Raw genomic sequence first — 17,183 nt, forward strand, 5'->3', positions numbered from 1 at the left:
ACTGACCTAGCTGTGTGGCCTTGGGCAAGCCACTTAACCCCATTGCCTTGCAAAAACTTAAAAAAAATATATACTCACTATGCAAGCAAAACATACCAAACCCAAAGACAGAAAAACACAGCTGGAGACAAAACCTTAAAACCCTCATGAAGGAAATAATAGAAGAAAACTGCCCAGAACTTCTAAATATAAAAAAATGGAATTCCAATTGAAAGAATTCATAACTTGCTTCCAGGGAAGAAAAAAAAACCCATGGCTGGAACTCATACATAGTGATTACATTTAACAATCAATTCAGAAATAAATTCTTTAAGCCAATGGGAGCCTTTCAAATTATAAGGAAAGGACATTAGAAAAATGCAAGATTATTTTACAGCCACTAGAAAAAGGAATAGAATATTGTATTCTGAAGATCTCTGGAGCTCAGGATATATCCCAGAGTAACCTGTTCTATAAATCTGAACCTAACAATACAGGAAAAATGATGGACGCTCAAGAATATGAAAAGTTTGAAACATTTTTAGAAAAAAAATCAGAGATTATTTACCTTTTGAACACTTCAAACAATAGAAATGTAGGAGTGAATAAATACAGACAGCAATTCCAATGCATTGACAACAAAGAGACTTCTTTCTAAATGGACACATGGGGGTTGAAATGAAAACGGCAATTTGGTAGAGGTAACAGTAAAAAAAAAAAAAAATGGATAGGGGGCATTATGGACAGAACCTGGAGACATCCTGCTTACAGGTAGATGCTTCTCTCTGGGACTACATTACAACATGGGAAGGTATATAAAAGAGGGAGAAGAGGGGGGATAGAAAGGAGTGAGTGAGGTCAAATTGAGGACTAGAAGTGAAGAGAAGGTGACCACTGTGGTCTCAAAAAGAGAAAAATCTACAGGGGAATAGGTGAGGAGAGGAGAGAAAGATTGAAAAGGACCTGAGGGGAGATACCTTCCTTTGGAGGTGAAAGATGGTTCCACTGATGGAGAAATGGTTAGTTAAAGGAGATGATGAGGCTGGGAGATTTGGCCCTTGAGAAATTTACTTGTCCTGGGAGGGAGGGAGGGAGGGAGGGAGTTTGAAACTCATGGGGGCTACTGGCACCTGGAAGAGTAGTAAGAGCATGGATACAGGGAGGAGACTTCAAAGCAAATGTAGAAAAAAGAGATCAACAAGAAAGGGTACCAATGGTGGACTGCATAACCAGGGGTGGGGGTGGAGGAAGGGCCCTACCATGGGCCAGTGCTGTCTCTGACACCTGCAATTACAAGTATTGTTCTGGAAGTGAAGTACAATGGAAAAGGGCAGTCCTTGGGGTCAAGTTCTTCAAGACAGGGACAGAAAGTTCTAGAGATCAGAACCTAGAATGGAGCCCTTGGAAGCTTGGATTGCAAGGAGAATAGAAAAAAAGAGAGAAATTAGCTAATTAAAAGGGTCATGAATCAGCGAATGAGGTCTAGAGCAGCCAGAAACAGAAGATGGATAATGAAGAGAGTGAGAGAAATCATTTTTAGAAAGCAGAGCAAAAAAAAAAAAAAAAATGAAATCTAAACAAAAATGAAGGACCTGAAGGAGAAGAGAGGAAGGGGGAATATTAAATGAGAGGAGGGGACAGGGTGAAGGGAAGAAAGCCAGGAGGATCAGAGCCAACTTAAAAAAAAAAGATTAAAATAATTAAAAAACTAAATACTTTGTCTACAGCAAAAGAGGGAATTTAGAACTGAAAAACTTCTATAGAGAATACATAAATGCATCTAGGGACAAGAAGCAAAATAATCACATGGGGGGGGGGACTGATAGCCCTTCCCCACGGCTAAAATGTTCATACCCATTGAACCAGAGACTCCATTGCTGAGCTTCTACCCCAAAGAAGCCATTGATAAGAAAAAACAAAAGTCCCCATATACCCCAAAATATTTGTAGCAGCCCTTCCTGTGATAGCTAAAAATTGGAAGCAAAGTAGTTGCCCATCAATTGAGGAATGATTAAACAAATTACATAACAAGAATGTAATAGAATATGACTGTGCTGTTTTGAAAAGACATGGTGATGAGTACAGAGAAGCAAGGAAACATTTCCATGAACTGTTGCAGAATGAAAAAAAGCAGATCTAGGAAGACAACCTACTTTGGTTCTCTCCAAAAATGTGAGCAAAAAGAACAAGGGCAAACCAAAATACCAGAAATCAATGTAATAGGATTTTAAAGATCAAATGGATTGGATTGGAATGAAGAAAAATGAAAAAACACACCCAGCCTGCCCCTTGTTGAAGTTGAGAGGACCACAGGTGTTACGGCACATGGTTTTGGACTTCTTCAATTGTAGTGACCAGGAGGACTTGGGATACTATGGTAGTGTGGGGAAAACAAAATATGAATTAAAAATTTATTTAAACTCTGAAAATGCTAAACAAAAGAGTTCATGTTTGATCTTGGAGATGATAGGAATAAACATTGGAGTTTATTGAGCACAGCATGATGAGACCTGCACTTTAGTCAAATCACCTGGGCAGCTGGAGGAAGGATGGAAGGCTAAGGGAGGAAATGAGCATTCATAAAGAGACTATTATATTCTGAGCACTTTGACAAATATTATCTCATTTGATCTTCTCAACAACACTGCTGTTCTTATTCTCGTTTTATACTTGAGGAAACTGAGACACAGAGAGGTTAAATGATTTGCCCAGGATCACACAGGTAGTCTGAGGTCAGATGTGAATTCAAGTCTCTGCCTCCAAGCTGAGTGTTCCAACCACTATACCCACCAGTTGTCTCTGAATTGGAGTACAGAGAGATCTGAGGCAAGGAGCCCACTGAGAAAAGTGCTTCAAAGGTACAGGCCAGAGGCAATGGGCCAGCTATGATTGTGTGACCAGAAGGATATGGAGGGGAAGTTTAGGAGGGGGGCTTAGTGATGAGTGTGGGTCATGGCAGGAAGATGGATGGAAATCTACAGCCAGCTAGTGGCCTGTGGGGGGTTTTATTCACATACTACTGATTGGGAGTGCCAAGGCTGAGTGGCTTAGCTCCCTCAAGGCTTGATTTCCAACTTCATGGTCCAGGTGGATGAGCATAGCAGCAGTAGCAGCAACATGAGGTCACCTTCCTGACCCTTGGCCAGTCAGTTCTCTGTGTCCTATCAACTGGCCATCAGAGAGAACTCTACCCTTCATAAGAAGGGTCACCCCTAGGCCAAATAGGTCAAGCCCTAACCCTTGTTTATCCTTTTCCAAGTCAAAACAACACAACCACACCCTTTCTCTTTGACTTGGATGGTAGGATATCACTGGACAATGATTGCCATTTCCCTGAACCTTGATAGTTAATATTAATTTTTTAGCTTCTTTTTCTGCAATTTAGTCTTGGGCTTTCAACGACCAATTCTATAGTCTGTGTATGGTGTTCTCCACCCCACCCCAACCCAACCTTAAGGGAATGCTAGTTTTTGAGGGCAGGATCCCTTGGGTTTTGTCTTTATATTCTCAATACCCAGCACCATTTCTGACTTGGCCCCAGAGAGACGAGAAGGGAGAAACTCTGTTTTGACCCCCTTCTTAACCTCGCTTTGTGGGGATATGCCATCATATCCCCAGCAGAGGCCTCTGTGGGACAGCGGACAGTGGACAGAGGGAGGTGTGTGTGTGTGTGTGTGTGTGTGTGTGTGTCTGTGTGTGTGTGTGTGTGTGTGTGTAGGTGGGGGGGAGGGGAGGCAGAAAGAGTGAGGAACCCTTCCCAAGCAGAGCTTTCATTCTGTTTGTGTTTTGAAATGTTGTGTAGCATAAACCATCAGACATTCTTCTACTTCATATCTTAAAGAAAGAAGAACACAGTGTCAATCAATCAATCAAAGTTTTAATTTAGATTAAATGGGAAAAGTCTGAAAGATTGCTTGAGTCATATTTGTTCCCCAGGAAGGTATGGGGGTGGAGGAAGCTTAGCATCTTATCACTTTACATGGGATGGGAGGGGATTGATTAATTTACTCAATCAAGCCTCAATCTTACATTATAAGAACAACAGGAGACAGCAGAGATGGAAGGCAAAGGTCCTGGGTTCAAATCTCAGTCTTTCCAGTTACTACCCATGTGAACTCAGTCAAATCATTTCACCTTTCATCTTCTGAAAATGAAGGTTTAGGTGAGAGCACTTCTGAGGTCCCTTCCTTCTCTATATCTATGATCCTATGAAGGCCAGAAATAGCAGGACTTTTGAGTTAATTTATTTAAGGAGGCAGGAAAGATGGGAGGCTTCACTAGACTAAGTGGCAGGACCTAGGTCCCTCTAAACTGAATAAATAGGAAGGCAGGGAAGTACAGGGACAGAGCTGCCATGGTGACTACTCAGACCTTTTCCTTTTCCAACTCCCCTATGCTGCTACCATTCTTCCTATTTTCCAGGCTTGCAGCTAGGCACTATATCTTCAGGTCCAAACTTCCCCTCACTCCACATAGAAAACTCCATCCTAAATTGTGCTGTTTCTATCTCTACCCCAGCTCCCACATCCTTCCAGGCCCTCATCGACTCTCACCTGGATAACTGTACCAACTTCCTCACTGGTCTCTCGTCCTCCAGCCCCTTCCCAGTCCAATTCCTTCTCCATACAGCCACCCAAAATGAAGGTCTCCCCTATTCCATCAACTCCAGTGGCTTCCTATTGCCTCTAAAATAAACTATAAAGCCCTCTACTATTCTCCATGGTCCCAACCTACCTTGCTAACCTCAATGAATATTGTTCTTGTTCTCTCTCTCTCTCTCTCTCTCTCTCTCTCTCTCTCTCTCTCTCTCTCTCTCTCCAACTCTAGGAGAGTCCAGTCTATTAGGTCTTTCCTCTGTTCCTCACGCAGAACACTATTTCCTGTCCCTAAGCCTTTTCTTTAGCCTTACCACCTACCTGGAAGGCCTCTCTCCTCACCTCTACCATGTAATCCCTCATTTCTTCTGAGATGCTACACGAGACCTGCATGAAGCCATTCCTGAGCCTGTCCAAATCACCTTGTATTTGGCTTCTTTACATAAATATGTCTCTATAATTTTACGTTTAGCTAAATAGGTATGTATATGTGGATGTATGCATCAACCGTCTTCTAGACGTACACATACACATCCCTCATTAGAACTCGACTCTGTGAGGAGGGACTATTTCACTCTGTACTTGGGTTGCTGGCACTTAGCACAAAGTAGGTGGTTAATCAATTTGTATCAGTTTTTAGACTGATTCAATGAGCCATTGATGCAGTAATCAAGATGAAGCTGTGCCTAGTCCCTTCCCTGGACAGCCCCTCATCTGTCTGCCCCCAAGAAACAGGCTTTGGCCTTTCTCTTAGGATCTTGTTCCCTCCTCTTAAGAAGGTCTATCTCCTGGGCAGATGTGTCCATGTGAGACTGTGAACCTCCCCCCAAACCAGGACCTGGATCTGGGTTTCCCTTCATCCCAGAACTTATCATTTGGCTTCAGATGGGGAAGTGGGGAAGGTGGTGATGGGGTATGTGGTGTGTGTTGGGGGCAATGTCCGAGAGGCACAAATATGATTCAGCCCCATCATCCAGTCCCTTGTGAGAATAATATACCTTAACCTAGGGGGGTGAATTGGTAACCTTCCCACTAACCTTGGAACTTTCATCATAAGAGACCACAGGCATCTCGAGGTCCTGTAGCCAATCCTGGGGAACTTTAAATAAGTCTTTCTCTTTTCTGGATGACAGCCCAGTCTCTCTGTCTCTCTAAAAGGATGGGTTTGGACTGGCTTGCTCCTAAACAATATCAGTTGTGTAGGGAAACAGCATGGAAGAGGAAAAGAAGGGAGGCATGGATCCTTCCTTCTGGATCCTCTTAGAACTTTTCAAGTCCATCTCCATAACTTCCTTCCAGGACCTTGAGTACATAGACTTCTCAATGGATTTGGTGGTGCTCCTGGGCCCTGGCTCATCAATGCTTGTGAATTGACTGGGCTAGGTCCTATGTATTTAGGAGGCTCTCATTCCATATCCAGGCCAGTGGAGGATATCCTATATTATCTTCCCCCACCTCAGTCCAGGAACTCCTTAAGGGCAGGGCCAAGAAGCCTCCCAATTGTGGATACCACTAATCTCTTCTTTATGTGAACCTTCCCCCCTCCCCCCGTGACCAACACTGCCATGCTCAACTGGTGCTGTTGGTACCAGTTGGCTATACCCCTTTTCTCAAACCCTTAGGGAAAAGGTGAAAATCATGGAAGCTAGATCAAAAAGGTGACCTCAAGGATATTTATTGAGTATTTCCTCTGTACAGACCCTGAGGCCACATAGGAGAAAGGAAGAAGTTGGGGGTGGGGGTTGCAATAAATAACAGAGACAGGAACTCCCCTCTCAATAGATGAACAAGGCAGATGGAAGTTAGAGGGGAGTCATGATGTGGGGAAGGAGAGGGCAGAACCACAAACTAGAAGGGTGGGGTTGGGAGGGGGAGGGGAGACCACTAGGTCCCCTTCCTCATTTTGTTCTCCTCCCTTCCCTTCCCCCCCCCAACTTTGCCCTAAGAGGAAGGGGAGCCAGAAGTCAGCCCTAGAAACCACCCATGGCTGTGGTGGGGGAGATTCCAGGATGGGGGTCCTGAGGGCAGGGTAGGGGACAGGCAGCCCCTAAGCCCCCTCATTTGACCCTAATCTCTGCATACTCAGCCAGTTCTTCTGTTAGGGTGTAGCTATCCTTTGTGGGGCGCTTCCCCAGGTCCACGTGGGAGTAGCTCAGGTCCAACTCAGGGGGTTCCGCTCGAAGGCCCAGCAACCTCCTCTCCGCGCCCAGACGCCTCTCACTCTAGGTGGGGGCAACCATCAGTTACAAGGGCAGTTCCTTCCCTTCCCTTCCAGCTCAGGACTTTTGACCTGCTTACCAAGAGTTTGTTGCATTTCTTCTCACTTCATTCATTTCCTGTTGTTCATGAGTCAAAGTGGGACTCCCCAGCCCCTCAACCTCTGCCCTCTAAGGCTCAGTTCCTGTTATTCCTCCATGTGTCATCTGGACTGGGCTGAGGTAGGGTCCAGCCCCCCCAGCCTGCTGTCTATTTCTGGGTCTCAATCTCTGGCTTTTCTGACTCCCCCACCAATTTCTTCATCTCTCTGCTAGTTCACGACCCTTCCCCACTTCCCCTCTCCCAGCAAGCCTTCCCTGATCAAACCCACTGCCTCTGGATCCACCTTCAACAACTGCCTTGTCCTCACTGTTGGGCAACCTTGCCACCTCCTTTTGTATATACTCCTGGCCTCTCCCTGTCCCGGTCCTGCCTGGGAGGGGAGAGAAGGGAGAGTGACTCCCTTATGTGGGGACAATGGCTCCCCCTTTCTTCAGAGCCCCCCTCCATCCTTTCACAGCCTTATACAGAGGGGATGCTTAGGACATTGTGATGACTTGAGATCTCAGAGACAAAGACAGTAGTGAGAAGCAGCAATTAGACAGAGGAGAGAACAGGGCAGCTTGTGTCCAGTTCCTTCCCCCTCCCTCCCTCCTTTTCCCTATGGGCAGGGCTAGCCTTCATCTTTAGAAATCCACAAACTCCTGAGACATATGCACCCCACATACATACACACACACATACACACACAGACCCCCAGAGGGTCCCAGAAACGGAGACACTGAGGCCACAGGTGACCTACCTGGGGCGCTCAGTGACTTTCCCGGGTAGAGACCTCTTTGGACTATTAGAGAAGGAAATGAAGTCACAGTCCAGGGAGATTAGGGAGAATAGATATCCCCTTGCCCCTGCCCCTGCCCCACAGGCCCTATGCCCTGTCCCCTGGTGAGCCAACCAGTTGGCCCATCAGACACTGACTGGGACCTCCCACTCCCCTTCTCCCCTGAGGCCAGCACCCCCTTGTCTTCAACTCTCAGGAAACAAGCAGTCTAGTTCTTGACTTCCCTGGCCACCCTGTACCCGTCCCCCTGGCTCTTCCTCCCTAGTCCTCACCTCAGATTTCTCAGGTACCCCCGGGATGCGGAAGTCGCTGCTGAACAGAACAGGGGGATTCTCCCCACTTGCAAAGCTTGGGCTCTCAGTCATGTTCTTCCTATGAGGGCAGTACCCATCAGGCCCGGAGAGAACCCCAGGGTCTCCAGCCCCTACCCCTCTAGCCAGGTTCTAGACCCCACACCCAGAGCTATATATCACTGGGAAGATTTTCATCTGGGCCCAAAACAGTTGGTGGAGGTGGAGGTACATGGATGCAATCACTTGGGTTCAAGAGTTGGGGGTGGGGTGAACTAAGCCCTGGAGGAAAGGGCATCACTGCAATAGAAGCCTTGGTGAGGTATTGGGGTGCTTTACAGCAACTCTGCTTATGGGAGCATGAAACCAGAAATAGGGGTGTTGGGGTCTATTGGGAAGAGAACATACCCTCAGCTCCCTGCCAGTCAGTATCCTGGGGGTTACAACTCCCTCAACTCAGTTACCCCTCCTGAACTGAGGCTACTGAACTTGCTGGAAATAGCTCCCTTTCTCTAGCCTCCCACCCCCAAGGACTTCTCTGTTCCCCAGGCCTAGCCTGCGTCTCAATCCTTGCCTCAACCAAGGTCCTGGGGAGATTCACTTTGTGATAGACAGAGCAGCTAGATGGCATAGTAGATAGAGCACTGGCCTTGGAGTCAGGACAGGAGTTTGAATCCAGTCTCAGACATTTACTAGCTGTGTGACCTTGGGCAAGTCACTTAACCCTGATTGCCTCATGTCCAGGGCCATCTCCAGTCGTCCTGATCCATATCTGGCCAACTCAAATGGCTCTGGAGGAGAAAGTGAGTCTGGTGACTTAGTACTCACTTAAATCCAATTCATATGCTTGTCATGTATCACCTCCCTGATGTTGTGGTCTTCGAGAATGAAGGATGAACATTATTATTATAATCATTCATTGTTATTATTGTTATTATTATTATTATTATTATTAGACTAAGCTCTGAATTCTCTGCTTTGAGGTTGGGAATATTCTCTCTCTAGTCATTTCCCAGGACCACACCTTGGCCTGGCTGCTTTAAGCCATCCTCTCTCTCCCCCTGGTGGTAAATAAATTGCTCTCTCCTCTCTCAGCTCCAGATGTCTGGAGGAAGAGAAAGAGGCTGGCTCCCAAATGCTCCACCCATCTGAGCTCCTTCCCAACTCACTTTCAGGGCCTGTCCTGATTCAATAGCCAAAGACATCTGGAACTGATATCCAGTAAAAGCCCTCAGGAACTGGATGGGGTTAGAACTTGGACAATCACTCTGCTAAGGAATGCCAGGTCAAGTTGGAACTAAATCTAGAACAAGGAAGCTTTTTCTTGGCCCTTTCACTAACTTCCTTATCAAAATCAATGGCAAATGCAAACAGCCTGAAGTTAGAAACAGCTTTTTTAGTTTGTTTTTTTAGGCAGGGGTTAAGTGACTTGCCTAAGGTCACACAATCAATATGTGTCTGGGGTTGGATTTGAACCCAGATCAGACCCTCTATCTTCTGCTCCACTTAGTTGCCCCAGAACAGGTTTTCATTTTGTCTTTGGGTCCCTATGACCCAGTACCTACTTTTATTTCTTTATTTATTCATTTGTTTTTTGCAAGGCAATGGGGTTAAGTGACTTGCCCAAGGTCACACAGTGAAGCTATTATTAAGTATCTGAGGTCAAATTTGAACTCAGATCCTCCTGACTCCAGGATTGGTACTCTATCCACTGTACCACCTAGCTTCCCTCAGCACCTATTTTTATACAGACCCAGTGCTTAATATATAGTCAAATTAATGCATTCAAATCAGTTTGGGATTTCAGGATTAATTGTATGAAACTTGCCTCAGAGTTGAAAACAATTGAGAGTTAAATGGATTTATTTTTGTTGGTCCTGATTTTCCCATGAGGGCTTCCTAAGAGCACGGGTTGTCTTCCCTCCTTCCTCTACTTGCCTCCTAACAACTTAGAGCCTAAGATTGTACATATAGGGGTTTTCATAAGAAAATCGCCACCATCATATTAAAGTCAAATATCTTCCACTTCCCCCATTTTCCCAAGCCTTCCATAAGCCTACCACCACCCTGCCCTGGAGAGGACCGTGGGGGCATTTGGTCTATCCCAGGGGCCCCAGCACTCTCACTTCCTGCGTGTTTGGGTGATGTAACAGACAATGGCAATCAAGATGGCAAAGGCGACCACTGCTCCCACCGGCCCAATTTTTGCCCACATCAGACGGTCTGTAGCCAGGAGAGAAGCAAAGAGCCACAAGGTTCATCAGGGAGTCAAGGGGAAGGTGTAGGAAGAAGAGAAGCTTGGGGAAGGGGGCCAGGGGCCAGAAAGACACAGCCTCCAACTAATGGGAAAGAGTGAATGTGGAGAAGAGCTGTTCATCCCTTAGTGGACAAGGGGCCAGCTGGGGAAACCTCCCTCTGCCTCCCAAGCTGGCTTACTCACTGGCTCCCTGAAAGGGCAGCTCCAGGGTCTTGGTGCCATAGAGATTCCTGGCGGAGCAGACAACTCGGGGTGGGGCTTGCACCTGCCCCCGGAGGGTGAGGATGCTGGTGAGCACCAGGCCTGTGCGTTCAGAGTATACAAATTCCCGTTCTGTCTCATTGACCGTCACATTTCGAGATGGCAGCTCAAAGGCCACGGCAGGCTCAGGGTTAGACTTGACCGCACAGACACACTGCACCGTGTCCCTCACCGCTGCACAGTGAGACTCCAGGAGAATCACGGGGGCAACTGCAGAAGTGGGGAAGGTGGTGATGCTTAGCTGACTCCTCCTCCTCTGGAAAGGCAGTTGTTTCCCTAACACCAGCTCCTGAAACTAGCCCTTGATCCACTGGAACAAAACTTCTGCCTCTTGCCAAAAGGATCAGACCTAGCTATCTGAGTGGTCTCCTTGTGTCTGCTGTCTACACCCCAACCTAGCTTGGGCAGGTCAACAGGCAGATTCATCTTCCTAACACACAGATCTGACTCGATTTCCTCTCCTGCTGAAAAGTCCCCCTTTTTTTTTTCAGGAAAAAAAGCCACAGAATCTTAGAGCTGGAAAGTCCTGAACCTTATAGATCATCTGAACCAAGCTCTTCATTTGACATATGAAAAAACTAGGGTGAAGCAGTAGATAGAGCACCTGCCCTGGAGTCAGGAGAACCTGAGTTCAAATGTGACCTTAGACTCTTAATACTGCCTAGCTGTGTGACCTTGGGCAAATCACTTATCCCCATTGCCTTGAAAAAAAAAAACTCGGGTTTAGAGAAATCCAAACTGTCCATAAGGGTTTCCATGATATGACCTCAAGCTGAAAGGTTTGATTGGAAGTCAGGACAGATGTTTTGCTCTCGGTGCTGATTGGCAAGGGGACAGGGACTGAGAATATATTCACTTTGGGATGTATTCACACCCCTGCTCTAGAAGCTTCTGTGTCTCCCCACTGCCTCCAGGACCCAAATGTGCAATGCTTAGCCTGGCAAGTGGAGCCCAGTGGCCTTTTCTGACTTATTCCACTAATCCCACAGGCTCCAAGGTGCTCACTCCTTAACTTCTGTCTTAGAATCCTCCAAGACCCATCATCAGATGGCATTTTCCACAGGTGCTCTCCCTGGTGACTCCAGCACTGTTCGTATTCTCTTTCCCTTCCCTTGCTTTTCAGTACAAACACTGCCTCTGCACTGCCACCCCCACATTCTGGCTCCGGGCCCCCCACCACCGGTGATGCCTAGAGCACATGGAATTCAGATGAGACATCTTTCCGGGTCTCCCCGGGACCGGGGGACCGGGAGACCGGGGCCCCCCACCCCGGGGCCGGGGGGCGGCAGGGCCGGGGCGGGCCAACTCACACTCCACCGAGATGTTGAAGGCGCTGGCCCTCTGGCCGTACTGGTTCTCAGCCACGCACCAGTACTGGCCGTCATCCTCGGCTGTGGCGGCCGGCAGCTCCAGCAGCAGCCGGCTCTCGTAGATGACCGTGGCCAGGACCTGCTTCTCCTTGAAGATGGTCAGGATGGGCTCCGGCTTGCTCTGAGTGGAGCACAGCACCCACACGGCCTCCCCCTCCACGGCCACCAGCGTCCCATTTACCGAGGGCGTCCAGGGGGCGTCTGAGAGCGGCCGAGATGCGGCGTGGGGGGTGGGCGGGGAAGGGGGCCGCACCCACGCACACACACTCGCCCGTGCATGCACAGGTATATATATATATATATATATATATATATATATATATATATATATATGTGTGTGTGTGTGTGTGTGTGTGTGTGTGTGTGTGTGTGTTACACACGTACACATGCACTCGCGCACACCTTATATACATACAGGCGGTGCACACACGCACACAGACACTTGCACACACATACAATACACTGCATGCACACATTAATGCATGTACACACAGATATACACATACACAAAGCACACATGCACACACCTGCATGCATGCATGCACACACATAGGCATGTTCACATAGATGCACACTTACATGACCATGCACGCTCATGAACAGTGCACAAGTGCACATGCACCTGAAAACACACATGCACACAGGCACAAGGCATCCAGACACACGTGTGTATGTACTTTGCACATGTGTCCGTGTGTGCACATGTGCCTGTGAGTATATTGTATGTGTGCACACACAGGGGCACACACATGCACATGCATGCACACCGTCCTCACAATCAGAAGCCCAGCTCCCCTACATTAATTTAGCACCTGGTTTGATATGACCAAAACCCTAACCTAAGGTTCAAATGCCCATTCATAACTTTGGGGGGTGCCCTCAGGTTTCTAACTAGTGTCATCTAGTTCCAACTAAGGGATGAACCAGTCCCAAACCCTCCCCCAGATAGGGACTCCCCTGCACCCTCTTCTCTTTTTGCCTCCATCCTCCCACCCTCATCCCCAGAGGGCATGGGTGGCATCTTGGGGTAGGACTCACACATGACACTGAGTCCCACAGTGTGGTTGTCCTGCCCGAAAGCATTCTCTGCCAAGCAGGCATAGACGCCATCCTCTTCAGGGGTCACGTCCTCCAGTTCCAGCGCCAGGCTCCTGGCCACAGCCTCTCTGAGCACGGCTCCATCCCTCATCCAGGTCAACAGAGAGGTTGGGTTACTGTCTGCCCCACAGAGCAAGCTCACCTGGGACCCCTCGATGGCCTCCACGGAAGTATTCATCTCCACGATCAAAGGGGGGTCTGAGAACAGTGACAGTCACCAAGAAGTTTCAGGAGACTCTGGGAAGCCCCAATATTTGCTGAAGGCCTCACTTCTCTCCCAGGACCAAGACGTCCAAACTGTGACTCCCACCGTGACTCTCCCAGACCCCAGGCATCCTCACCCATCTCCCCCAAGGCCCAGGAAATCATTGAAAAGCTTTCTCTTCCCTCTTCAGACTCTGATACCTCAGGACCCATTGAGACTCTGGGGTCTGCCCTCCCCACCTCCAGGGGCTATCCCCAAGCTCACATTTGACATCCAGGCTAGCATAGCCCTCAAATTGGAAGGTGGTGTTGGGAAAGGTGACCTGGCAGCCAAGCCGGTGTCCATTGGCCTCTCGAGTGGGCACAAAGTGCAGCAGTGATGCCTGCACCCAGGTGCCCCCATCCTCCCGCATCCTGCCTAGCACAGCCGGAGCCCCCAGGCCCTCATGGCCCAGCCAGCTCAGAGTTGGGTGTAGCTCAGGGCAGTTGTCCGGCACCATGCAGCTGATCTCCACTTCTGTGCCTGCCACAACTTCAGGGGGCACCACAATACTGGGAGTATCTGTTGGGGTTGGGGGGGGTCAGTCATGCAAATATCCATAACTCTTCTCCCACTGTTCCAACAAATCTCCCAAGACATTCATCTTTCTTCTCTTTCCTCATTCATACCACCTACCCCTCCCCAAGAGCCACTGCCACCACTGATCCCTAAGTGATACAACACAACATTCCCATTCCCTGTCCATCTGCTTCTTGGTTCAAAGTTTCCTCCATTTTGTATCATTTTGTCTGTCTTAGACAATAAGCCAATGTCCCCCTTCATGCCAATCCAGGGTAGAGATGTATCTGTGTAATTCCCTTTCTTTTGGAGTGAGAATCAGATTCTCTGTCTGGAGTCTTGGAAATCTGAGTCACTTGGTAACAGTGATGATAGTGATAATGAAGGACATGGACCCCCAAAGGAATCTGGTTATAAGACCTCAAAGAAAACAGTAAATAACAGTAATAGAAACCAGAGCTGTGGGTCTAAGGAGTTGGCCCTGCTTGGTCAGTTCAGCATCTCATCCACCCCCCACTCTTTGTGAGATTCTGGGATTGAGGCAATTAAGTGGTGTGAGGCTGGGGTGTAGGGTGGACATAGAGAAAAGGAAGCTGGGGGCAGAGAAGGGGCATGGAGAGAGCTCTGGACCAGCGGGCAGGAACCCAGGTCTTTGAATCCCTCCATTCATCGTAGCTGAGGACCAGCTGAGCCCCTTAGTCTGGTTGCCATTATTCCTGACCCCCTTTCAAAGGGAGACCCTTAAGGAAAGGGACTGGGCCTGGCCTTTTCTTTGTGTTCTCAGTGAGTTAACACAGTGTTTGCCGATGCTCTTTGACTGGCCTACTTTCTTCACCAACACAATTCCCTACTGCCATGGAGATTTGGGGGGATTTCGAGGTACATGCCTTCCACAGACTGGCCCTTCTCTCCAGGCAATGGGAGGGGGGGGCTTCAGCCTACAGTCCAAAGTATCTAAGGTGCCTTGATACGAGTACCCAAAGGGCAAGCCCCTTCAGTAAAGTGGGAGCTAAGAATAGTATCCCAAAACTTGTGGCGAGGGCCTGGGCAACTGTAACCAGCTGCAGACAAGGCTAGCTATTATTTACAATGATTCTCTAGGCTTGGACAAACCAAGGCTAGGTTAGGGAGTAGGATCTGGAGCTGAAAAGAAGCCTAGGAATCATGGGAATGGGATTGTTCCATCTATTCTTTTGGATCTCAACTGTCTTTGGCCATCTTCCTACAAAGACCTGGACTTTTAAACCTCAGAATTTCCTTTCTCCTCCCCGGTCCCCCAAGATTCAAATCACCAGGCCCCGTGAGGGTTACTCACTGATGATGTCCAGTGTGCTGTGCTCAGAGAAGGTATACTGATTGTAACCTCCCAGATCTGCTCGGAAGTAGTACTTGCCCCCTAGCTCTGGGCTGAGGTGGGTGAGTTGTACTGTGCAGTTTCGGAGGCCCAGGTCTCCAAGGAGCCGGCTTCGTCCCTGGAAACTCTCATGGACGACGTGCGTCCGGGATTTGAAGACCACCGGAGGGTAGTTCTTGGGGTAGGGGCTGTTGAAGTACCAGACACCGTGAACCACAGCAGGCCGTAGCTCATCCGGAAAATCAAATCGGCACGGGATAGAGACACATGTCCTCTCGAAGGCTGAGATGGTTGAGGGCATCCAGGCTCCCCACTGGCCACCCCTTGAAGCTTCAGAGAGGAAGGAGGGAGACTCAGGCTGGAGATAGAGTCTTAAATCTTCCCTTCCTAGGACTGGGGCAGCCTAGAGTAGCAAACACACACGTACACACACACACACACACACACACACACACACACATGCACACGCACACGCACACATCCATACACACATTTACCCATACACACACCTCCGCCCCACTCTTCTTCACAGACCAAGCTGTCTGTTCCACCCCCTCCATTCCTACCCCCACTCCAAAGGTTCAAAGTCTTTAGTCATCTAGTCATCCCCATTTCCTTTTGCCTGCATTTACCTGCGATCATAATCCAAAACAGAGGCAGAGCAGTGAGGTACCTCATGATGCTCCCCAGGAATAACTGGGTGGGCAGCAGCTAGAGATTGGAGAGGAAAGGGTTAAAAGCAGGTGCCAGTCAATCCCACAAGCTTTGGTTGAGCACCTGCTGTATACAAGGCAATAAGTTCAGTCTGCAGATACAAAAACAGAAAGGAGACTGGAGAGTGGAACAATCGTGGGGTGTGGGGCCAGGGAAAGTGGGAAGGAGACAAACCTTGCCTTAGAGTGCAGATCTTCACTGGGTGCTTTGATTCGATGGAGAATATCCTTTATTCCAACCTGAAGCTGGGAACCAGCTGCCCTGGAATGAAAGTTGGGAAAATAGAGAGAAGCCCCAAACCTTCTGCTCCCCATCCTCTGTCCCTAACTCCGGCCAGTCCAACATTCAATTCTCCGGGCTCTCCCCAGGCCCCCACCCCCAGAGATGGGACCTGGCAGCAATGGTTACCTCTCCCCTGGCCCATAGTGTCTGGCTGCCCCATGTGCCTGGACGCCGGGGGCCCCCACACACATTCCCTCTTCGGTGTTGGCAGCAGCTGAGACTGTGGTGAGGGGGTGGGAACAGCTCCCTGAATCATGACAGCCTTGCTTCCCCCACACACACACACTCTCCAAACTCCAGGGAAAGTCCTCAGGAGGCCCCCAGGTGGGAAGGGGCAGGGAAGAGGAGACACCAAAAGGAAGGCAGAGCAGAGGGGACTCTGTAGCTCCAATTGGATGGGAGGGGGTCACAGGGGAGCCTGGTGGGGGAGAGAAAGATGAGAAGAAGAGCTGCACCAGTTCGTGTGGGAGCACGGGAAGAGAAACCCTACATCCGCCATGGTGGGAGGTGAGGTGGGATTCTAGAGACGCGAGGGAGTGTGGGCCTGGGTCCATGGACACTATCCCGTCAATGACTCTATTTCACCAACTTGGCATTCCCCAAATACCGAGAGCATTCCTGCCGCCTTCTGCCCCCCCACGGACCCCGATGTCCCCACCCCCCAGCGAAGGGCTGGCCCCTGGCCCCAGCACAAAGAAGTGCTGTTCCATCTGGGGGCTTCTGGGAGAGGAGGTGTGTGAGAAAGAAAGCCCTTCTGCCCCACACCCAGCCCTAATGAATGGAGCAGGGCTGTCTCCCCGGGGGTAGGAAGTCCCTAAGAGTGGCAGCTCTTATGTATCCTTTCCTAAACTCTACCACAACCTATGTTGAAGGGTTTGGGGCTGGAAGGGACCTCATTTTATCAAAGAGAAAATTGAGGCACAAATAACAAAGCCAAGTTTTAAGCCCAGATTCTCTGGTCTTCCTATTATGGTGATGCCCCCTCTTTCCACCCTTTTTATATACCCCCACATTCTCACAGAAACAGACACGTGGAGGGAGAATTCACATACACACACAGACATCTACATAGAGACACATGGAATACCCACGCTCCAGAACCTAGAACAGAGGAAACACATGC

At 48.8% G+C, this 17,183-nt stretch overlaps 1 protein-coding gene across 1 annotated transcript; it reads right to left on the reverse strand.

Moving 5' to 3' along the window:
* Window positions 1-6,311: 6,311 nt before the first annotated feature.
* MAG (myelin associated glycoprotein) lies at window positions 6,312-15,771 on the reverse strand. Its single transcript, XM_074192578.1, has 9 exons — window positions 15,697-15,771; window positions 15,026-15,394; window positions 13,417-13,713; window positions 12,888-13,145; window positions 11,790-12,050; window positions 10,402-10,689; window positions 10,088-10,184; window positions 7,944-8,043; window positions 6,312-6,796 (listed from the first exon to the last, which is right to left on the reverse strand). Exons 1-9 carry the CDS (start codon window positions 15,740-15,742, stop codon window positions 6,632-6,634), a joined length of 1,881 nt encoding a protein of 626 aa, XP_074048679.1. The 5' UTR covers window positions 15,743-15,771; the 3' UTR covers window positions 6,312-6,631.
* Window positions 15,772-17,183: the final 1,412 nt, after the last annotated feature.

This window comes from Macrotis lagotis, chromosome 1 (genome assembly GCF_037893015.1).
Source record: "Macrotis lagotis isolate mMagLag1 chromosome 1, bilby.v1.9.chrom.fasta, whole genome shotgun sequence".
NCBI classification, from domain to species: domain Eukaryota; kingdom Metazoa; phylum Chordata; class Mammalia; order Peramelemorphia; family Peramelidae; genus Macrotis; species Macrotis lagotis.